Raw genomic sequence first — 22,550 nt, forward strand, 5'->3', positions numbered from 1 at the left:
ATAAAATTTGGTCACATATTTTTTGTCATTCTTAAATTACCATGTTCTCTATATTTTTAAATAGGGAAAATAGATTTTTTTGCCTCCCAACTTATTATTTGTTTAGAAACCTACCACTGAGCTATAATTTTTTTCTTTTTTGTCACTAATGTTAGGTTCAGACTTTTTTTTGTCACTAACGTTAGGTTCGGATTTGATTATTAACACTATGATATTTTCTGAGTATTATTAAAATATAGTGTTAGTCTGCAATATAATGGCAATCTGATATGTGTCTATATCTTTATGTAGTGTCCTAGGTAGTTTACCTTGGAGGACGAGAGTTGAACACGCATTTTGAGACTCCAAAAAATTTCAAAAATTATTTTATTTTATTTTTTTTAATAAAATTTAATGTTGGATTTTTTTTTGTCACTAACGTTACGTTTTGATTTGATTATTAACAATATGTTATTTTTTTAGCATTATAAAAACATAGTGGTAGTCTGCAATATTATGGTGATATGATATGTGTCTATAACATTATATACAGTCATCTATATGTCCCTTAGCTAGTTTACCTTGAAGTACGAGAGTTTAACAGGCATTTTAAGAACCTATAAATTTAGTTTTATGAATTATTTTAAGACTCCACAAAAATATTATATCACTTGACTTTATAGTTCTTTACTACTACTTGTCACGTATTTTAAGGTTCCCACTTTTTATAAATATAGTTCCATAAGTTAATTTTGAGTTCCTTTTGAGTAAAAAAAATCTGTACTCTCGTCCTCTAAGATAAACTACCTAGGACACATATGGAGTACTACATATAAAGATATAGACACAGATCACTATTATATTGCAGACTACCGAAAAATAGATTTTCAAAAAATATCGTTTAGATGGTCGGAAAATTTAAATAAAGGTCTGATTTTAATTAAATATAATAAAATTTTCCAAAATGCCCCTTCAAAAGTTAACGGTAACGGCAGAAGATAACGGAAAGGGTGCAAAGTGTCTACGGGTTAAAAGTAAGGGGCTGCATAGTGTTTATTCCAAAACTATTAGGTGCAATGTGCAACATGCTGAAATCAAAAGGGTGCCAAATGCAATTAACTTTTAAAAGAATAACATAGTGTTAATAATCAAATCCGAACCTAACGTTAGTGACAAAAAAAAAATCCGAACCTAACATTAGTGGCAAAAAAGAAAAAAATTATAGTTCAGTGGTAGGTTTCTAAACTAAATAATAAGTTGGGTGGAAAAAAATCTATTTTCCCTTTTTTTTTGACAAATATGGCTTATAGCCTTACAAATGAGTATCTGTTCTACGAAACTCTCGGAGGTGAGCCAGGGTCGAACCCAGGACCTAGGACGACAGAGGATAAGCTCTTAACCACTGAGCTATCCAACCGTGCTCATTTTCCCTTTTAAATATAAACAATGAGAGACAGACCAAAGATAGACCAACATGTCTCTTCTTAATTATAACGTGTTCTACTCGAAAATAAAAATGAACCATCATGAAACTTTTTTTTAACACTAATATGTTCTACTCCAAGACAAACATGGACCATCATGTAATTCGATTCAACTCTAAAGTTATATACTTTAAAGACAGACAAGAAGCCAACAAAAGATAGAAAATATCTTTTTTCATACAAATAAAGAAATATGAAAAACATGATTTAAAATTAATCAAAAAAACATTCGAGAGAAGCTATAACATTCTAGTCCCAAACTTAATTTTTTAATCAAATACAGGTCATAACAGTTTGACTTGAAACACCACAATTTACTTAAAATGACTAACTTCTCAAATAACTCTTTAATAATAGAAAAGTTAGAAATAAAGTTCTCACATTAGATAACCCACCTAACATCTGTAATACGAGTGCGTAACATCTTAAGATGAAGGGTTATCAGCATCATCCGGGGGTAATTCATTCAGATCAAAGTCCACATTAGCATTGTGACCGTCATTCATCACATCCTGATTCATTTCCTCTTCAGTTTTGTTCATCTCCTGACCATTTTTCAATAAAAAAAGGAAATGCAGATTTAATAATATAATACCATAAAAGAAGTTGGAAATAAAGATAACAACTACAATCAACTGAACAAGAGAACATTTTGTGTAACTGCAAGGTGAGAGACAATCGCTTAATGCGGTAACTGTCATCCTAAACTAGCACTCATCTCTTAACTGACAATTACAAAAGATATATAAATATTATATACGGAGGTAGTTGTATACTACACAACTTAAATTTTAATTTATAAAATAAAAAATTTGAGTCGTTGGATTTTAATATAACAGCGTGCCTAGATTCTTGACTCCAATAGTTCAATACAGCAAAGAAATGTGGTCTACATGGAATTTTGAATTTTTATGCTAATACTTAAAAAGATGAGTAATTTTAATATTATAGCTATCACTAAGGGAGTTCGGATGAAAATATAATACACTTCTTTGAAAAATATACAGACAACATTTAAATGAAAATTCAAATTTGGTCAAGAAAATTATCACTTAGAAAAGAGTGGAGGGAGTAAATCCATAAAGATGAAAGATAACGAGATTACCTCTTCATCCGGTTCTCCAAGTTCATTTTCTTGATCCTGTTTCACTTGCTCAGAAACATTCTGTATAGAAGCAACTTCTAACTCCATAATCTCTTGTCCTATATTTTCTGGACACTCGGTTGCTGGAAGATTATGATTGAACTCTGTAGAGTTCTCATTGGCATCAACCATTTTAAGACGTTCTTGTTCTAATGCCTCGATAATTGCGTCCAACAAGACTTTATAACAATCCGTCTCAATGAAAGCCCAATTGTCCCTCCCGTAGGTCTATTAAAAAATTGAGCAAACACATAAACAACGCTAACATTCATTACTACTTGATGATGTATTAAATAAAAAATATTTAAATTAAATATTTGGAATACAATTCGAGGTCTAATCTTCATTATTAATCTCAAAGCAAAAGTAATAAAATCTTATTGACATCAAATGTTAGCGACCTTAAAATGTATGTAGTTTTTCTGAAATAGCAATACTAATCACATTTAAAAACAAATTTTTAAACTTAAAATCAATCAGTCAAACAACCATAAAGTTTGTTGTTTGCTTGTTTGGAGAACAAATGAATAGCACTAAAAATTGCTTTCATAATTTCATTCATACGAGTAGTCAAAAAAGTTTCTCATTCGCCCTTTTAGATGAAAATTTGACACTATTAAATAATCAAAGCTATATCCAGTAAAATCATCCGATTGAGTAAGAAAAAACTAGATTACCAGTCCTTTGAGGACAACAAATCTGAACAGTAAAATCAATGATACAAGCATATAATGTGTTGTCATTGAGACAAAATCATTCTATTAAAAGATCGCATTCATAAACGCTATTAACCATGGAAGAAACTGCGCCACCTACCTTTTTTTATGACGAAAATCAATCATAGTTCGTAATTACACATATAGACATTAAAATTAAACAAACAATAGACTGATTAAATACACGTATGATTCTTTTAGGACAAAAGAAGCAATCGTTATAAAAATTACATAAACAACATTCAAAATCTTCTGAAAGATAAATAATAATTGAGAAAAAAAACCTTGAGTAACTCATTCAGTACTTTCCTAGTCATCGCATCTTTGAATCCAATTCTACGCATGGCATCCATAGCAGCATCCCTCCTTGTTTGACCGGCCTGCAAAAATCATCACACAGAATTAAAACTTTGTAATCAAATATTTTTACAGAAAATTAAGTTTTATATTTTTTATTACCCTTCTTGGTGGCATTGTTTACCCAGAGATATCAAAGAATGTGTAGGAAGACTTGAAGGGTTTATATAGTACTTACTTTTACCCTATTGTATATCTTATGTGACCAAAATGCATTTTTGGCTGTTGGGCCAGACAGTGTCAAACAAAAAGCCCAAAAGCTCATCAGATAAATCACAGCCGTCCAAATTAGGTTATGATGAAAAATATAAATACAAAATAAAAGCAAGACAAAACACTAGTGCACACACAGCAATTAGGGTTTTACAAAGCTTTTGAAGCCCCGCCCCTGAAAAACTGAATAGGAGAGGTTAAAGCGACGGCGTATTAGCTGTCCGCCTTGACAAAGCCCTAGCTTTATCTTGGCCCTCAATAGTTTACATCTCTTCAATTCAAATTTAGGGTTTGTTTATAATTGTGATAGAATGGCACCGAAAGCATCGAAAGCCGATAAGAAGATTGCTTATGACGCAAAGCTGTGTCAACTTCTTGATGAGTACACGCAGATCTTGGTGGCTGCTGCTGATAATGTGGGCTCCAAGCAGCTTCAGAATATCCGAAAGGGTTTGCGTGGTGATTCTGTTGTGTTGATGGGGAAGAATACTATGATGAAGAGGTCTGTTAGGATTCATGCTGAGAAGACCGGCAATGAGGCTTTTCTTAACATCATTCCACTGCTTGTTGTAAGTATTTTATCATGATTTTTTAATGTTTTTTTGGTGTTTATTTGTGTTGTTCATGTATTTTTGGTTTGTTTATGTTAGGGCAATGTTGGACTGATCTTTACTAAGGGGGATTTGAAGGAAGTGAGCGAGGAGGTTGCCAAGTACAAGGTGAGTGTAAAGAGTCACAAGTTTTATTTTTGTATGTTATTGATGTATTTTTTATGTTATTGATGTTGTTTATTTGCAAATTGGTTTAATAATGGAAAGTTGATTGATTGCTTTTGTTTTAGCCTGGGGAATTCTTTGTGGTTGATTGTTAAATTTTTTTTGGGTTGGAATTTGTAATATTTTTTTTTTGTTGTTGATGTGTGAGAATTTTGTTTCATGAAGGATGTGTTGCGAATTTATAGTTTGTATTGTTTGTTTTTTCCGGAAGAATGGTTGAGGTGTTGATAGATTAATCCAATTTTGAGATAGGTGCATTAGTCTTGTGTCCATGTTTTTGTGAAATGAAGGTTGATAAAGTGATTCCTAGCTTTAGCTGTTTGTGAGATAGTTACAAGTGCAAACTCTGTATTTATATTGATATGATTGTTGTACCAGTAAGAACAGAAGTGATCCTAATGTCTGTCCTTGTATACTCTTGTTGGATAACCTTATAATATTATAATATATGGTTCATATTATTATTTACCAAACTAGTTTTGGTTTGATTGAACTGAATAATAAACTGTGTTTTTTTAGTTGGGTGCTTTGTGTGTCTAAAAAGTATATTGTTTTTGATAACCATGTCATCATTGGGCTCGCTGAATTTTAGAGGCCTCTTTATGATTAATTAAATTGAATTTAATAATCTAGATTATTAGTCAATAACCAAGCCATTATGATTGTAATGTCCGGGTGTTCTTAGTTTTGAATTTTAATTATTAACAAGTGTGGTAAAAAAATTATGTACTTAATTGTTCATTGGATTGTGTTTCTGATTTTGTCTGGAGGTGCATGCTTCATTTACCACTTTGTAGGACCCAAAGTTGTAATCTTATCATTTGGCTGTGATCAGGTTGGAGCTCCTGCGCGTGTTGGTTTGGTTGCTCCTGTTGATGTTGTTGTGCCACCAGGGAACACTGGTCTTGATCCATCTCAGACATCCTTCTTCCAGGTATTTATGACTGTTATGTGCTTAGAAATTTAAGTTTTCTTTTGGATAGTGGTTGGTTTCTCACTGTTATGTTATGGTATTGTCTAGGTGCTTAACATTCCGACTAAGATTAACAAGGGTACTGTTGAAATTATCACCCCAGTTGAGCTTATCAAAAAGGGTGACAAAGTGGGTTCTTCTGAAGCTGCTCTGCTTGCAAAGCTTGGTATCAGGCCCTTTTCATATGGTCTTGTTGTCTTGTCTGTTTACGACAACGGAACAGTTTTCAGTCCAGAGGTTCTTGATATGACTGAAGATGATCTTGTTGCCAAGTTTGCTGTTGGTGTTTCAATGGTCACTTCCCTGTCACTGGCCTTGTCCTACCCAACTCTGGCAGCCGCTCCTCATATGTTTATCAACGCCTACAAGAATGTGTTAGCAATTGCTCTCGAGACAGAATATTCATTTCCTCAGGCTGATAAAGTAAAGGAGTATCTTGCGGTATGCCTTGTCCATTAGACGTTATTAGTCCTGACCTATAACTAGACCGGTAGCCTTTTTAATTGCAATTGTAATAGCATCTACTTATATTATGTATGTGCAGGATCCTAGCAAGTTTGTAGCTGCTGCTGCACCAGCTGCAACTGCTGATTCTGGTTCTGCCCCTGCTGCAGCTGCTGCCGAAGAGAAGAAAGAAGAGCCTGCTGAGGAATCAGATGATGACATGGGTTTCAGCCTGTTTGATTAAGTTTTGTTTGCAGAACATGCAAATCAACTCTATCGTGTTTTATTTGCTTTTTGAGACTCATAAATTTTCTAGGATATGTTTTTGATCCAAAACGTTTGTAATGTTTACACCTTTCGATTTAGGTACCCAATATGAATTCCCAGTTTAGTTTTAATTTTGGTTTTATATTCCCATGGTTACAACAGCTTATAGAAACTTCAAAGGTAAACCTGTAAGATGCCTAGTTTTCTTGTCGAAAGTGGAATATGTATGAACAGATGGCATTTGAAAGTCGTTCCTGCGATAATAAGAAAACAAGGCCGTTGTAACTTGAGTGAAAAAGATGAGGTTGGAACGAGAGGAATATAAATGAGATCATTTTCGAAGGCCATTACTGATACTGATAAATAGGTGGTTGCTCGGACGGGCTCAGTTAATTCCCGCTAGAGGGGGCTCAGTTAAATCTCCTAGAGGGTACAGATGTACAGTTACAACTTACCCTCTAAATAAATGTACATATAACACGTAGTTATATAAAAAAGAGAGGCATTATATTATCGGTTTTTCTATGGTGTGAAAATTTTGTGCTTGGATCATTTTGATTGGCTCCTATTTCATGATAATGGTGGATCCCCCTGCAAATGCACCAAACACACCAATCAAAATCTCCCAAATACAAAAATTTTCGCGCTTAGCATGTGCACATGGGCACACACTAGCCAAACCGTTATATTATTGATTTGGCTAAAAAGAGGCGGTGTCCTATTAGATAGATGTTGCATTTTATAAATTTTAACATATCGATTCTTCCGTCAATAAATTTCAATATTCACTAATGAAATGTATCCGTTACTAATTTAATGATGAGTTTAATATCGTTTTGAATTGGTGATCAACTTATATATTGAGCTCAATTAAATTTGTAAGAAAATATGATGAAAAAGTGAAATGAATATTTATTTCAAAATATGTGATTTAGATTTGTAGTTCATATAATTTGATATGAAAAAATTCAAATAATGAAGCTTATCTCATATCACTAATCTAGAGTATTAATTCTAACTAGCTTCTTAACCCGTGCAAAGCACGGGCTGTTTTAAATTATTTTTTTGATATAGGTTCATCTCTTTTAAATTGAGAGATAATAATAATTAAGCCTGAAATACGACTAACCGCTCTAACCGCTCTCTTATTCTTCAAGATTTCGTTCATCTTTTCTTTCGATTTTGTGCGGCACATGTAATCACAAGTTTTGGAAATTTGTGGAGTTTAGTCGCATTCACTATGCCATATACATTGCACACTTTTTTCTTGGTGAATGAGTCACTTGTTTTGAATCTTGCAAATTGATGTTGTTTTATGAGGGAGTTTCGAATGTTTAAACAATTCCTAATTGATTCGCTCTCCCACTCGAGGGCGCTTTCACGGCATTGTCATTTGAGAATTGTTGTGATGTGTCTGCTATCAAATGGTTATGGTGTAGCGGTTGTCAAAGCGACGCAATCGCCAAGGTTGTCTGAGGGAGTTTCAATGAAGTCATTCCGGTGGAATGCAGTGCGATCAAAGTAGTGAGAGTCCATGGAGTTGTTCTTGGTATATTAGTGAAAATGGGTTTAGAGAGGTCTTCATCGGTGTTAATGTGCAAATCATTGTAAGATTTCAAGATTTTGGGTTCCAATTTGGTTGGCACCCGATCTCTTCTCCCAAGCTTTCAACTTTGCAATCCGTGTAAGTAATGGTTCTTGATTTCTCCGTTTGCTTTCTTCAATGGACTTCACCACTTAAATCGAGGAATTTTTAAGTCCCATGTGAAGAAGGCCATGGGCTAAGGTATTATAGTTATATTGTATCACACACAATTTTATTTATTATGCACTAAGCCGGGGGTCTCACGGAAACAACCTCTCTACTTTAAGGTAGAGGCATGATCTGCGTATATTTTACCCTTTTCAGATCCTTCTCTAAGCGGGATATACTGAGCACGTTTGGTTTGGTTTGGTTCTTTTAAATTGAGATTATTTATATTATAAAAGTAATTTATATTGTATATTTATTTATATTTTAAGTCATATTATATTGATATCCATATGTACACATATCCTCACTATGATATTTATTAATATATAAATACAAAAAATATACACAGTTTAAAATTTTATTATATAATTAAATTACCACCCACCTAAAATTATTGAAAATTTGATAAAAGAAATGAGATTTTTGCTGAATCAGAGCCTTTGTCATATAATAATATATTATATTTATACTTATTCTAATATATATATATATATAATTTTTTTAATCATAATAATTAAATATTCTAAAAACCGGTTGGTTGACTAATTAATCGATAATCAGAAGGATTTTTAATCCGATTTAGTAATATTCGGTTAAATCGATGATTATTTGGTCAAAACTTGATCAATTCGATGAAAATCAGGTTGAATATTAAATTTTACAAAATTTGTGGGGTAAATTTAAAAATTTAAAAATAATTATATATAATATATATAATATTAAATTATTTTCAAATAATGATCATGTTAATATTTATACTGAGTAGGGGTAGATTAGTCTCTTTGAATTAAATTACTCATTATTGTTGTGTTAGATATATAATAGAATTTGACAAAATTCGGTTAAAATCGATGGCTAATTGACAAAAATTGGATTAATTGGTTGAAAATCAGGCCGAATATTAGAATTTACAAAATTATTTATTTATTATTAAAACATAAATATAAATATATAATACATATATATATATTGGAGTTTTAAATATGAAGTAATTATTATTAAAACATAAATACAAATATATAATACATACGCCCTCCGTCCCACCAGGACTGTTTGCACGCATTTTGAGGCTCTTATAAAGTATAGTTCAATAATTTTTTTTTGAATAAAAGTTTAAACGTCAAAACTTTTTTCAGGATTTTTTTCAAAAATATATATGTGATGTAAGTATATTTTATAAGAGCCTTAAAATGCGTGCCAAAAAGTAACGTAAAGAACCTGTTGGGACGGAGAGAGTATATATATTGGAGTTTTAAATATGAAGTAATTTAATGTATATTAATGGTTAGACATTAATGTCTAATAAATACATTAGTGTTAAAAGTCAATAATGACCTTTATATAAAAAAAAATATGTATTTTGAGCAAGGGGTAGTATAGTCACTTTGAATAAAATTACTCAAGGTTGTTGTATTATATATATAATAGATTTAGGGAACAGGTCCACAGCCACCGGTGGATAAAGACCGGTTTCCAGCCACCAAATCATAACCACTCGTTGCTGTGATCCTACGGTTGAAAAAGAGACTCCCTGCAATGAAACATTGCAACCCCGCAATGAAACATTGCGGGTATACTTGTCCCCGCAATGAATCATTGCTGGGATACAAGTCCCCGCAATGTTTCATTGCTGGTAGTCTCCTTTTTTTCCTTGGACCCTTTTACCCCTCCTTTCACATATCATATGCCTTGTAGAGTTTATTTAACATTTTAAATTATATTAAAAATATTGTTAATATTAGAAGTAGTGAGAAAATTTTAATTTTTCTTAGTACAATATATGAATAATTTTCTATCTAATTTCTATATATTTTTATCTTATTAAATATTTTATGTCTTTTTGCTATACGAATAATTTTACTTATTCACTACTGCTTGTTTCTTAAATATATCGAACATATGTTTGAACTACATAGTTCACATGCTCTTTTAAGGTTGATTTACTTTTTGCAGCTAAAGTTGAATTATTTTATTACAAATTATTCATTTTTTCCAATTCTCTTTTGTACTGGTAGTGTTTTCAAATATACTCGAAAATATTAAAATCAAAGATGAATATCGAAATTATGAATTAACATCACTTAGATTGGTCGAATATTATTAAGAACATATAAGAAGAGTTTTTTTTGACAAATTATTAACTTTTTCCAGTTCTCGTATGTAAAAGTAGTGTTCTGAATATATATTCGAACAAATGCAAATCAATAATACTCAAACAAAAACAAATCAAAGAAAAATATCTAAATTATTAATAAATGTTACTTAAATTAGTGAAATATTAGTAAGAACACATATATTAATATTTTTTAGCTAAAGTAGTATAAATTCTTACAATTTATTGAACTTTTTAAAATATTTTAAACAAAACAAGTAATATTTTCATCCCCGCAATGTTTCATTGTGGGGATAGTTTACAAAATTTTCATCCCCGCAATGATTCATTGCGGGGTGTTAAATTTGATTCACAAGGTGGTTCGATGAGGTGGATAGTTTTTGTTGAAAAAGATACCCGCCATGAGTCATTGTGGGTATGTTTTTTCTAAAATAGACCCCGCATTGATTCATTGCGGGGTGTTTTTTTTTTTAAAAGATACCCGCAATGATTCATTGCGGGGTTTATTTTTTTTACTCTAAAACAACCAAATAAAGATTCGAACCTTGTACCTTGCGTTTTCAAGACAAGTAAAGAAACCAATTTGACAATGGATGTTTCACTGATAGTTGTCCACTAGGATTGGGATATATAACTTTTGAAATAAAATTCAATAATAAATAAATTCAATAAATATATTGAATTTGATAATGTAACTTAATTATTAATTTAATTTAATTAATAATTTAATTAAATTATTTTTATATTCAGGCGTTTTAATTAATTTTATACTCTATAAAAATCAATTTTATATTAAAATAATTTAATTTAATTAATAATAAATAATAAAATGACATGGGTGAGGTAGATAGAGTAATTTTGTTGTTACGGGTAGGTAAAAACATTAATTACGCTCCCTGCAATAGTTCATTGCGGGTATTAAAAGTACCCAGCAATGTTTCATTGCGGGGTGTATTTGAACCCGCAATGTTTCATTGCGGGGACCGTAATTAATGTTTTTTACCTACCAGTTACAACAAAATTACTCTATCTCCTTCACCCATTTCATTCTTTGATTTTGAACGTTTTGAAGATAAAAAAAGGTACTTCTCCTTAACTTATGGCATATTTATTTGATAATGATTCTAGTTCTTCTAGTGATCATGATAATTTCGATTATGCTTCCGTTGCAAATCCTTTTATGCGTAGGAAAAAAGCTAATGTTGTAAATGAGGTAATTTATGTTGAAGAAGATGATTATGTTGATAAAGGAAAAAAAAAGGTTATTTTTGTCGATGATGAAGATGATTGTCATGATAATGGTGGGAAAAAGGATGATAATACAAGTTTTGGAAGAAGTGAACGGAAAAATGATTATGATAATGTTGATGTTGGGGAAAAAATACATGATTTTACTTTTTCCAATATGAATGATGTTGTTCCTTGTAGTGGCATGTTGTTTGATAATTTAGATGAGGTGGAAAGATTTTATCGGGATTACGGGCGTAGGGTTGGATTCGAGGTTATCATTAGAAATACTCATAGGCATTCTAGAAGCAATGAAGCTTGTTCACGTATGTATATTTGCCGGCTAGGTGGGAGAGTATGTTCAAGTTCGGCTAATGTTGATGAGGAATTGAATTTAAAAAGGACTCGTGATACAATTGATCGGACAAAATGTAAGGCTCGAATTTCGGTTGTTCATAGAGTGAAGACGGATAAATGGGAAATAACCACAGTAGAGTTAGAACACAATCATCCAATGGTTACCCCAGACAAAGTACAATTCATGCAAAGATCGCGTAATATAGGTCCGGTTGCCCGATCTTTAATTGAGACGTTGAACAAATCGGGAATAGGACCCTCAAAAGTGTTGAAAGTGATGGGGGAAGCTCTCGGTGGATTAGAGAATGTTGGTTTTACTAATCAAGACATACGTAATGTTTTACGTAACATTCGACGTCAAGTGTTTGATGGTGGTGACGCAATTTCCGGGTTGGCTTTGTTAGAGGAGTTAAAGGGGAATAATTTCGGGAAGTTTTTCTATCGGTTTGATATGGATGGCGAGAATCGGGTTAAGGCTTTGGTGTGGGTTGACCCTCGATCGGCAAATGCATACAAGAATTTTGGTGATGTGGTTACATTCGACTCAACTTATCGGACTAATAGGTATTGTATGCCTTTCATACCTATCACGGGGGTTAACCATCACTACCAAAATATCTTATTTGGATTTGCACTCATTAGGGATGAGAAAGAAACATCTTATGAATGGGTTTTGAAAACTTGGTTGGAAGCCGTTGACAACAAACCTCCGATTACAATCATTACCGACCAAGACATTGCATTGGGAAATGCTATTGCCAAGATTTTACCAACCACCAAGCATACATATTGTTCTTGGCATATAGGTCAAAAGTTCACCGAAAAATTGTCTTCTTTGTATACTCATTATCCGGAGTTCAAAACGGAATTCAACGCATGTGTGTATAAGTCGTTATCACCGGAGGAATTTCAAGAAAGATGGGATGATTTGGTTGAGAAGTACCACCTCATAACTCATGATTGGCTAAATGATATGTACAATATTAGAGAGAAATGGATTCGGGCTTATACAAAAGAATCTTTTGCCGCCGGTATGACTACTACGGGAAGGAGCGAGTCAATGAATTCCTTTTTTGACCAATATGTGCAACCATCAACCGGTTTGAAGGAATTTATTGAGAACTCACAAAAGGCTTTGGAGTATCAATATCTTCACGAGGTTGAAGCTGACTACAACACCCAATACAAGAAAAGGAGACTTATATTAAACTCACCATTGGAGGCTCATGCATCGCAAATATACACCAAAGAGATGTTTAGGCGTTTTCAAATTGAGTTTGTCAAAAGTGCTACAGTTATGACATTTATGCATTAATGCTATTAGCTATATATAATTGACTTTCTTTCGGTTTTAGTTGTTTAACAATTGTTGTTTATACATACCAAGTCTGGTAATGTAGGTTGGTCTATTGCTCTCGGTCTCGGATATTGTAAATTTTCAATTAATGCTATTCCGAATTTATTAGGAAAATATTCTGTAGTGCTGCAAATGGTTGTAATAAGAATGTTCCAAAGTGAAAAATTATTGTTGGAATCCCACATTGATAAAAAGTTTCATATTTGAATAGATCTCCAAGTGATATCATGCAACTTTTAGACTATTCAGAGGTGTCAATCTTATAAACCAAACCAAATGTACCTCCACTGAAATGATGATTAGTTCCCTTTTTTTACTAAATTAGCAATATATAGTAAGCTTCATTACACCAATCATCGGTCTGGGATTCCTAAAACAGCTGAAGTTATATCAGAGACTAAATTGACCAAAGTTAAGTGACTAGCCTTGATTTCATATTAACTACAAGCAATAGCGATAAAATAAAAATACAAAAACAGGATAATAGACTAAAGCATGATTGAACTTTGGCCAACTTTCAATTCACTGCTTATTTCAGAATAACTAACCAAAAACCACACATATGATCAAAATTAGGGAATTATAGGGGGAATGCAATAAAATTCAATCGCAAGAGATGGGGAGGGAGAGGGGAAGGGGGGGGAGGAGAGAGAGAGCGGGGGGAGGGGGGGGGAGAGAGAGAGAGAGAGAGAGAGAGAGAGAGAGAGAGAGAGAGTACCCAATTACGAAAATCGAAGATGAAGAGGCGAGAATATGCTGAAGATAGTAGATGGGAGCCGGGAATGTCGAACGGAGGGGAGATGGGGTGGGAATCGGGATGGTCGCAAGTCTGCAGGGGAACCAGTGACCTAACTTGCAATTGAAATGAAAGAAGGAGACATCGGGTTGTACCCGGTTTATCACCACCCGCAATATCTCATTGCGAGGTCTAGTTTTTACATATTTTAAAATTATAAACAATTAAATATTTTAAAATATTTGTGATAAGAAATGAATTTAATATTTTATACATTATAGTGATATAATTATTATGAATACTAATCTTAAAATTTTAAATTTTAAAAATATATATATTGAACAATGAAGATAATCATATATTTAAAATGAAAGAAATAATTTAAAATTGAAAATAAATGTTAAAATTCATTAAAACTAAAGTAGTGGAAGGGTAGTCTGGGGAGTTAAAATGCTTCATAGTTCCCGCAATGAAGCATTGCGGGTACTTAGGACCCCGCAATGAAACATTGCGGGTATGTAAGTCCCTGCAATGTTTCATTGCGGGTACCTATGTCCCCGCAATGTTTCATTGCGGGGAGTCCTTCTCATTCAACGGCTAGGATCTGGTGGTTCGCTATCCAACGGTGGCTGTATAACAGCCCCCATAGATTTATTATCCCAATTATATTTTACCCAAGTATGCGCTGGCCCGATCTTGTCAGTTGTCATCCTACCTAAACTCCTTGGCCCATATACCGTCATCCTTTCCCTTTGTTTTTCCGATGGACGGTGGACCTATCAACATCATCTCAAACTACAAACGGTCCTGATTTCGCCACCAAATAAACATCGCAAACAGTGCCATTTTTTCCAAATATTATAACGGGTCGGTCACACCCACTTTGGATAACGCCCATCCACACCACATCACCATGGTCCCACCCAACCCCTCACTCACCTGTCCACAGTAGCTGCATCACTCTATTTATAATCACAACTCACTAAACAAAAATGCAGTAAAGAGTTGAAGAAGCCTAGTGAGTTCTTAGTGTGAAAAAAATTAAAGATGGAGGGTAAGGAAGAAGATGTGAAGCTAGGAGCCAACAAGTTCAACGAGAGGCAGCCAATAGGAACAGCAGCTCAGAGCCAGGATAAAGATTACAAGGAGCCACCTCCGTCGCCGCTGTTCGAGGCTTCTGAGCTCAGCTCCTGGTCCTTTTACAGAGCTGGGATAGCGGAGTTCATTGCCACTTTTCTGTTCTTGTACATAACTGTTTTGACGGTCATGGGCGTCTCCAAGGCTCCCAACAAGTGCGCTTCCGTGGGTATTCAAGGCATTGCGTGGGCTTTCGGTGGCATGATCTTTGCTCTTGTTTATTGCACTGCCGGCATCTCTGGTACTTCATTCTCATTTCTTCTCTATTTATTTTGGAGTCGTTTGGTACATAGTTAATGAAGCCCGTTAATAAGAATCAAACCTTGTGTTGTGTTTGGTTGGGGAGGACATAATGGAATGGAATAAGTAAAAATAGAAGAGAATATTAGAGATAAGAGAGAAGTTTTGATAAAAAGAAAAGAAAAAGATAGTGCATTCAAAATTGTTATGATGAGATTTGAGAAAAAATTGGTTAGATGAGAGAATTGAGCATTCCTTCTTAAATTGGGGTTGTGACTTGCAGTATAGGGTGCCAACTTGCAAGGAATTAAATGGAGGGAGGAATGAAATTCTTGAATATTTGTTCATATTATAATTCAAATTTCATTCAATTCCTTCCTCGTGCATTCACCCCAACTAAACACAACATAAAACTCATATGTTTGTGTTTGATTAACGATTTTATGACATCCAATGGGAACCACAGTATCACTTGGTGCGTAAATCATTCATTACACTCTCCTTGAAATACTTATTCCCTTATCTCTCATTTCCCATTCCGTCCCAATCATCATCTAAACGCCCCCTCTGTTTGCTAGCTTCTATCACAAATAACTCGTAGTTTATTTTATTTTCTTATGAATTGTTTTTCGAATAACTCCCTAGTTGGTTTATTTTGTTTGCGGATTAATGTTTAATGAACCATAAATGAAATGATAGGATCTTTGTGTTTTACCACGAGAATACTTGCGTATTGCAATGGAAAATTTCGTTGGCAATGATTAAAATTGTACAGGTTTATAAAAGTGTGGTGTTTTGGAACTATAGGGGGACACATTAACCCAGCGGTGACATTTGGGTTGTTTCTGGGGAGGAAGTTGACTGTGACCAGAGCTGTGTACTACATGGTGATGCAATGTTTGGGTGCCATCTGTGGGGCTGGAGTGGTAAAAGGCTTTGAAGGAAAGCGAGTGTTTACTGATAAAGGTGGAGGTGCTAATGTAGTTGCTCATGGTTATACCAAGGGTGATGGTCTTGGTGCGGAGATTGTCGGAACATTTGTTCTTGTTTACACCGTCTTCTCCGCCACTGATGCCAAGCGCAGCGCCAGAGATTCTCACGTCCCTGTAAGCCCAAATCAAAGTCTCAAATTATTTGCCACACTTTAGTTTTGCTTATAATCTTCGCTGAGGGTGACATCTTTTGTTGTTTATGTTTAGATTTTGGCACCATTGCCTATCGGCTTCGCGGTGTTTTTGGTACACTTGGCCACTATTCCCATCACTGGCACCGGAATCAATCCTGCAAGGAGTTTGGGTGCAGCCATCGTCTTTAACAAGGACGTCGCGTGGCACGACCATGTAAGAATCCAATTACATTAATCAAGCTTCACAAACATTATTCCAATCCTTAAAAAACTCTCTGATGTATTGATATTGTTTATTTTTGGCGACAGTGGATTTTCTGGGTAGGACCATTCATCGGAGCAGCACTGGCAGCACTGTACCACGTAGTTGTGATCAGAGCAATTCCGTTCAAGTCCAAGTGAACTAATTGTTTCACGAATGCGCCCAAATTTAGCTGGATCTTGAGTCTGTGTAGTTTGTTTCTGTTTGTACATTTATGTTTGCAATTATTTGGAAGTTAATTTGTGTGGGTATCCAGGCCAGCGCAGAAGCTATGGGAAAGTGACATCCATGTTATGTTATTCGGAGTGGAATCAGTGATGTAATAATCCTTGTGGTTTTGTGTGGGTGGATATTGCAAGCAAGAATGCGAATTGTGATTACAAATAATGCAATGTACCAAACCCTTGCTACCTGCTCTTTTTGATTGGCTTAGAGCATCTTCAAGGGACCAAAACCCTTAGCTAAATTATGGCATCTAGTTGGTATCTAGTGGCACTATATAGATATTATGTAAAAAGTGAAGCACTCCAACCATTAACTCTTACCAAAAAAATTTAGATAACTAAAATTAAGGTTGCTACATTTGTAAAACTTTTAGAGCTATCATGTATAATTTTAGATAATATAATTATACATAACACCATTGGAGTGAATCTAGCACCTTTTAGTTATAATTTTAGATGATTATCCATATATCATATTATAGCTAATAAGGGTCGCGCTCAAGAGGGAACCAGTCCTTAAAATAGAACCATAGAACCACTAAGGTTCTGTTGCGGAACTCTAAATTTTAAATAGATTTTTAGGATCTAAATCTAAATACATGTTTTTTTCATATTTTTTCATCGTTGTGTGTGTTCAAAAATAATTTTAAAATCAAATACATAGATATTGACATTTTTTGCATTTGAAGTTCTGCTGCAGAACCCTAACTCATACTTAAGTTCTGCTGCAGAACCCTGCCTTATAAGGTAAGGGTTCTATGGTTCTCTTTCTAATGGTTCTTTCTGGAACATGTACCCTTGGAGATGCTCTACCCACCTGCTATTTGATCTTTATTATCCCGTGTTAGAGCATCTCCCGCGGACTTTCTAAATAAGGTGGACTTTGTAAATAAGTTCTTAAATTTAAATTTAAAGAACAAGACAAAAATAAGTTCTTTAAAAATTGAAGAGCTCATCATCTTTGCTCTTTTTTAAAAAACATTTATTCTAATAGTCCTTAATTTCTTTTTATAAATACAATATTAGTTTCACTCCAAATTTACCTCCAACATTTATTTCTTTTTACTTTTTCCTCTCATTTATATGAATAAAATATGAATAGGGAGCAAGTATAAAGATGAGCATTGAAGTTGTCATCTTTTTCAATATCTTAACTCCCTAAGAGGCCAATAATATTATATTTTAAAAAGTTATATAGGAGTCGCATTAGAGATGCTCTTAAGCTATTAAATCTGTATTGTCATAGGGCGGTGTTTGATATTGCTTTTAGCAAACAGCTTTTGTTAAAAAAAATAAATATATTTTATAAATATAAAAGCAGCTTTTCTTAAACGCAACTTTTAGCTCAAAAGCAATTTTTAGCAAAAATAGGTTTTCTCATACTTTTGTAGAAAGCTCTTTTTCAAATTTTTGCGAGAAACCGTCATAGATATTAATATCAAAACTCATTAAAAACATTATTTATTTGTATTACAAGTCTTGATCGGTTTTTGACATACATATGTTAAGGACGCCTTAACCAACACTCACTTTTCTGTCGTTGGATTAATATCCAGCGGTCACGATTATAACCTACATCTAGCGCTTAAAACCAAAATTGTATCTAACAACAAAACTATCTTGCTTATTTTTATAATATATAATTAGAAGTATGAAGTAGAGATAAAAAAAATTTTATTTTTGGGTTTTTTCATAATTGCCTAATTTTTTGAAATTTTTTTCAAAAATATTATTGCCAACTTATAATGTTTTTAGAAATATCAGAAATAAAAAATATAACTAACCTCTTAAAAAATTCACACTAAATCATACTTACCCCTTGTTATTAATAGATTGTATTTGTTTCAGGTAGCATGGTCTTACAAGTTGAGATATTTTTTACATTAAGTTTTATAGTATAAACTTTGAGAGACATTTTAATGTATTTCGATTAGATAATAAATTTTTTGAATGAAGGAAACTCCTTGGAGTATTGGTGTATCTTGTTAAAAGCAAGTGCATTTCTGTCAAAAATAAATAAATCATACATACCCTTTATATATATAGTCAACATCGTATGGATGACTATATTTATCGATCCACAGGTATGTAAGAAATTTATAAGAAGATTACACATCATTTATTAGCACAGGTAATATATTCTATTTATGATAATTTAAAATATTAACAACATATTATTTTTTAAATTATAATCAAATTAAATTAAAACTCTATTAATTTTAAATGAAATTTCACTTTTTTGTTAAATAAAAAAATGATATAAGATTTGGCCCGAACCCGAAAGCAATAGACCCGGAGTATTAATCCATCTTGCGATCTCAACTCAACATCTATCCGTTCATCCATCTAAAACCCTAGAGCCTCTCTCCTGAAGAATCATGTCGGCGGGTGAGCTGACGGTTTTGCAATTCACGCCATCTCCGACGAGTTTATCGGCGAAGGTTCACCCACTGGTGATATTCAACATATGTGATTGCTTTGTTAGAAGACCTGACCAAGCTGAGCGAGTCATCGGGACTCTTCTCGGCTCTGTTTTGCCTGATGGCACTGTTGACATTCGTAACTCTTATGCTGTTCCTCACAACGAGTCGTTAGATCAGGTATACCCCTTGCTTTTTCTTTTTTCTTTTGCAGTGATTTTGTGAGATTTTTTAAATGCGAGGTCTTGTAATTTAGATTCTCGAGGGAATTAGTATGCTAATGGTCATATCGGATTAGATTTGAAATTTAAAATTTGACTTATGTTGAGATTATGTGCTAGAGTTTTTTGTTTTATTGGTTTAGAGTGTACATATTTGTTGTTTAATAGTTTGGCTTTGTCTTAGGTTGCATTGGACATCGATTACCACCACAATATGTTGGCATCTCACCAGAAGGTCAACCCGAAGGAAGTTATTGTTGGATGGTAATTCACAGCTCTGTAATAGGCGAAATGTTTGTTTCCTCGTTTCTCTTGTTGCAAAACCCATCTCAAGTTGGGATTTTTATATATATTTTATATGGTGCTCACTTGTTTTGATTGCGCATATTGCATTTGTTTCTATGGATATGGGGGTGTAGTATGAAGTCCAGTGTGTTTCTTTGATTCTTTGCACTTGATAGATTTGTCTGTTGTTCGATTAGTAGTTGAAAGATGTTTTCTTGACTGATTGATGTTATGTTTGCACAGGTTCTCAACAGGTTTTGGAGTCTCAGGTGGCAGTGCTTTGATTCATGAATTTTATTCCCGAGAAGCAACAAATCCTGTACATTTGACTGTAGATACAGGGTTCACAAATGGAGATGCTACTATTAAAGGTTTTGTGTCTGTTAACTTATCTCTCGGGGATCATCAACTAGCATCACAGTTTCAAGAAATTCCATTAGATCTAAGGATGGTCGAAGCCGAGCGTATTGGATGTATGTAACTACTTAAGTCCACTCTTTATTAGTATTTCTTCCCTAAATGTGAAAATATTGGAGGCTATAGTAATTTTTTTTTCTCTATGGTTCTAAAATGTAAGTTTGTATGCAAAGTGAACCATGTGTGGGGAAGAAAGTATTAAAAGCATTGTGGCCTGTGTCTTATTTACAAGTATACATGGAAACTGACTTTAATCAATTGAGTTCTCTTAATGTAGTTGACGTCCTTAAGAAAACAGCCGTAGACAAACTCCCAAATGATTTGGAAGGGATGGAAGATTCAATGAAGAAGTTATTAGCTTTGATTGATGATGTCTACAAATATGTTGATGATGTTGTGGTGAGCTAACTGCGTGCGTTACTTTTCTTATCTTAAATTGAAGTGTGCATAATCTTCAAATTGTTTTTATGAATTTGGTATAATGACTGCATTTTATATGATTGAATTTAGGAAGGGCGTCTTGCACCGGATAATAACATTGGAAGATTTATCTCGGATACTGTGGCATCTATTCCCAAATTATCTTCCTCGGCCTTTGAGAAGCTTGTGAATGACAGTATTCAGGTAAGATCAGTTTTCTTTCTGTTTCTGTATCTCTGGTTTTCATTATTTTACTTCCAGCGGAGATCTGTTTGATTATTTTTTTTCCTTCTATTCTTCTATGGGTGGGAGGAGTCCCCTTCTTTGGCACGGCTTGCAATATTCCAATAAAAAGGCATGTCATAATAAGCCCCTTAAAGCAAGTCCAACAATGTCCTAGCAAGTGCCCTAAAAATATAATAAAAAATAGTGTCCTAGTGATTTAGGACATCATTGTGATGTTTGAACTCCAACAACATCATTGTGATCTTCCAAGCATGTAAATGTGAAGCACAAATACTATAGGTTATGTAAAACTCTTTGATTGGGTAAAAATGTACCTAAATGAGAGAAATAGGTGAAAATACTGATGCTTTAACAGCATCAGGACATGATAGGCAAAGTTAAGTGAACCAGGTTGAATAATAGTTTACAAAACCTATTGGCTCTGATGTGTAGGGTCTAAATGCTTAAGCCTGCCCTTCTTTTTGTTTTAAGCATTACACACTTCTCACCAAAAAAAATGGGAGGCTAAGCTGTGTTTGTACTAGATGAAATTAATTTCAGTGTGGGCCTGTGGGGCGACACTGCCACAGGTAGCCTTTTTGTCACTGGAGAGCAGTGTTCTAATGACTTGATAGGTGTTATACTTTCATCTTATATAATACAAAAATGTTTCAAAATAAGTTGATATCTGGGTGTACCTCTTATGCAGAACGTGTTGTAATACTGGAAAAAGGTATTGAACATGTTTATATTTAATGTTCTGGATGGCTTTGATAATTACTGAACTATACTAAACTAAACTGTCCCGTATAAGTATAACTGTAAACATTCCCTCCCTGCTCTTACTTTGATCGACTTGCCCGCACAGCGTCTTTTTTGAGAGTACATGCAAAGTGGTTCTAAATCAGAATGGAGTTCATGATTACAAATTTTGCTAATATTTTGATGTATTATGCAATGCTGCAAAATTGGTTTATTTGTACATCTTTTCCTGCAGCAACCTACTAATACTAGTATTATCTTCAATATAGTGCTGATTTATGTTAAAGATTAGTATTTCTTAACCATTTATTATACCTATTTCTTTTGTTTATTTGCTGCTGTAGGACCAACTAGTGTTGCTGTATTTGTCAAGCATAACAAGAACACAACTCAGTCTGGCAGAGAAGTTGAATACAGCTGCTCAAATTCTTTGATGCTCGGCCGTGGGTCTTTTTCTTTAATTTCTCAAATCCGTAGGAACTCTAGTCTTATTTTCAGGCTAGGGCAAAGTGAAAAATTATTCTGATTTTGTTGGATTATCTAAACGAATTGCGTATTATGCCTTTTTCCTGTCTGCCCTAGAGAAATGTTTACCTGGAGTTGTATTTTTTTTGCTTGCTAATTTGTTGCCTGGAATTATCTGGGTGCATAAAATCCTTTTTATATTGTTTATGAAATGCAGAACACGCCAGATATGTTGAAATGTCACTTGTATTAGTTCAATTTGAGCGATACTCCCTGACCTTGCATCAGTAGCAACACATTTGTAATTCAAACTTGGCGACTGGTGGAACTTAAAATTTTAATTGCACTCACAAGCCTCAACAACTCTATACACTATTATATGTCTCAAAACTCAAATTCTCTCATTCGGCTTGGTCGTTTGTATCGTTTTCCACGGCTCCCCGATGGAGG

General features: G+C 33.8%; 5 protein-coding genes across 5 annotated transcripts; 4 read left to right on the plus strand and 1 right to left on the minus strand.

Moving 5' to 3' along the window:
• Window positions 1-1,724: 1,724 nt before the first annotated feature.
• Window positions 1,725-14,155, minus strand: LOC108192355 (probable inactive histone-lysine N-methyltransferase SUVR1). Its single transcript, XM_064082191.1, has 4 exons — window positions 13,879-14,155; window positions 3,608-3,703; window positions 2,569-2,835; window positions 1,725-2,008 (listed from the first exon to the last, which is right to left on the minus strand). Exons 2-4 carry the CDS (start codon window positions 3,674-3,676, stop codon window positions 1,889-1,891), a joined length of 456 nt encoding a protein of 151 aa, XP_063938261.1. The 5' UTR covers window positions 3,677-3,703; window positions 13,879-14,155; the 3' UTR covers window positions 1,725-1,888.
• On the plus strand, window positions 4,006-6,484 carry LOC108192350 (large ribosomal subunit protein uL10). The gene is made up of 5 exons (XM_017373209.2): window positions 4,006-4,462; window positions 4,544-4,612; window positions 5,505-5,603; window positions 5,691-6,083; window positions 6,187-6,484. Exons 1-5 carry the CDS (start codon window positions 4,205-4,207, stop codon window positions 6,328-6,330), a joined length of 963 nt encoding a protein of 320 aa, XP_017228698.1. The 5' UTR covers window positions 4,006-4,204; the 3' UTR covers window positions 6,331-6,484.
• LOC108198075 (protein FAR1-RELATED SEQUENCE 5) lies at window positions 11,319-13,118 on the plus strand. The gene has a single exon (XM_064082001.1). It carries the CDS (start codon window positions 11,319-11,321, stop codon window positions 13,116-13,118), a length of 1,800 nt encoding a protein of 599 aa, XP_063938071.1.
• Window positions 14,156-14,867: 712 nt separating the features above from the next.
• LOC108192385 (aquaporin PIP1-2) lies at window positions 14,868-17,073 on the plus strand. Its single transcript, XM_017373212.2, has 4 exons — window positions 14,868-15,274; window positions 16,081-16,379; window positions 16,473-16,613; window positions 16,709-17,073. The coding sequence occupies exons 1-4, from the start codon at window positions 14,944-14,946 to the stop codon at window positions 16,799-16,801; spliced, it is 864 nt and encodes a 287-aa protein (XP_017228701.1). The 5' UTR covers window positions 14,868-14,943; the 3' UTR covers window positions 16,802-17,073.
• A 2,105-nt stretch (window positions 17,074-19,178) lies between these two features.
• LOC108192287 (eukaryotic translation initiation factor 3 subunit F) lies at window positions 19,179-22,343 on the plus strand. Its single transcript, XM_017373214.2, has 6 exons — window positions 19,179-19,485; window positions 19,711-19,790; window positions 20,055-20,284; window positions 20,506-20,627; window positions 20,739-20,852; window positions 21,980-22,343. The coding sequence occupies exons 1-6, from the start codon at window positions 19,264-19,266 to the stop codon at window positions 22,067-22,069; spliced, it is 858 nt and encodes a 285-aa protein (XP_017228703.1). The 5' UTR covers window positions 19,179-19,263; the 3' UTR covers window positions 22,070-22,343.
• The last annotated feature ends 207 nt before the right edge of the window (window positions 22,344-22,550 follow it).

The sequence above is a fragment of the Daucus carota genome, chromosome 7 (assembly GCF_001625215.2).
Source record: "Daucus carota subsp. sativus chromosome 7, DH1 v3.0, whole genome shotgun sequence".
In the NCBI taxonomy this organism is placed as follows: Eukaryota; Viridiplantae; Streptophyta; class Magnoliopsida; order Apiales; family Apiaceae; genus Daucus; species Daucus carota.

Coding starts and splice junctions, on each gene's coding strand:
- LOC108192350 (XM_017373209.2), top strand. CDS start 4,205: ATGGCACCGAAAGCATCGAAAGCCGATAAGAAGATTGCTTATGACGCA. Junction 4,613..5,504: donor AGGAGGTTGCCAAGTACAAG/GTGAGTGTAAAG, acceptor GGCTGTGATCAG/GTTGGAGCTCCTGCGCGTGT. Junction 5,604..5,690: donor CTCAGACATCCTTCTTCCAG/GTATTTATGACT, acceptor GGTATTGTCTAG/GTGCTTAACATTCCGACTAA.
- LOC108192355 (XM_064082191.1), bottom strand. CDS start 3,676: ATGGATGCCATGCGTAGAATTGGATTCAAAGATGCGATGACTAGGAAA. Junction 2,836..3,607: donor TACTGAATGAGTTACTCAAG/GTTTTTTTTCTC, acceptor ATTTTTTAATAG/ACCTACGGGAGGGACAATTG. Junction 2,009..2,568: donor TTGGAGAACCGGATGAAGAG/GTAATCTCGTTA, acceptor AAAAATGGTCAG/GAGATGAACAAAACTGAAGA.
- LOC108198075 (XM_064082001.1), top strand. CDS start 11,319: ATGGCATATTTATTTGATAATGATTCTAGTTCTTCTAGTGATCATGAT.
- LOC108192287 (XM_017373214.2), top strand. CDS start 19,264: ATGTCGGCGGGTGAGCTGACGGTTTTGCAATTCACGCCATCTCCGACG. Junction 20,285..20,505: donor CGAAGCCGAGCGTATTGGAT/GTATGTAACTAC, acceptor CTCTTAATGTAG/TTGACGTCCTTAAGAAAACA. Junction 20,628..20,738: donor AATATGTTGATGATGTTGTG/GTGAGCTAACTG, acceptor GATTGAATTTAG/GAAGGGCGTCTTGCACCGGA.
- LOC108192385 (XM_017373212.2), top strand. CDS start 14,944: ATGGAGGGTAAGGAAGAAGATGTGAAGCTAGGAGCCAACAAGTTCAAC. Junction 15,275..16,080: donor TTGCACTGCCGGCATCTCTG/GTACTTCATTCT, acceptor TTGGAACTATAG/GGGGACACATTAACCCAGCG. Junction 16,614..16,708: donor ACGTCGCGTGGCACGACCAT/GTAAGAATCCAA, acceptor TTTTGGCGACAG/TGGATTTTCTGGGTAGGACC.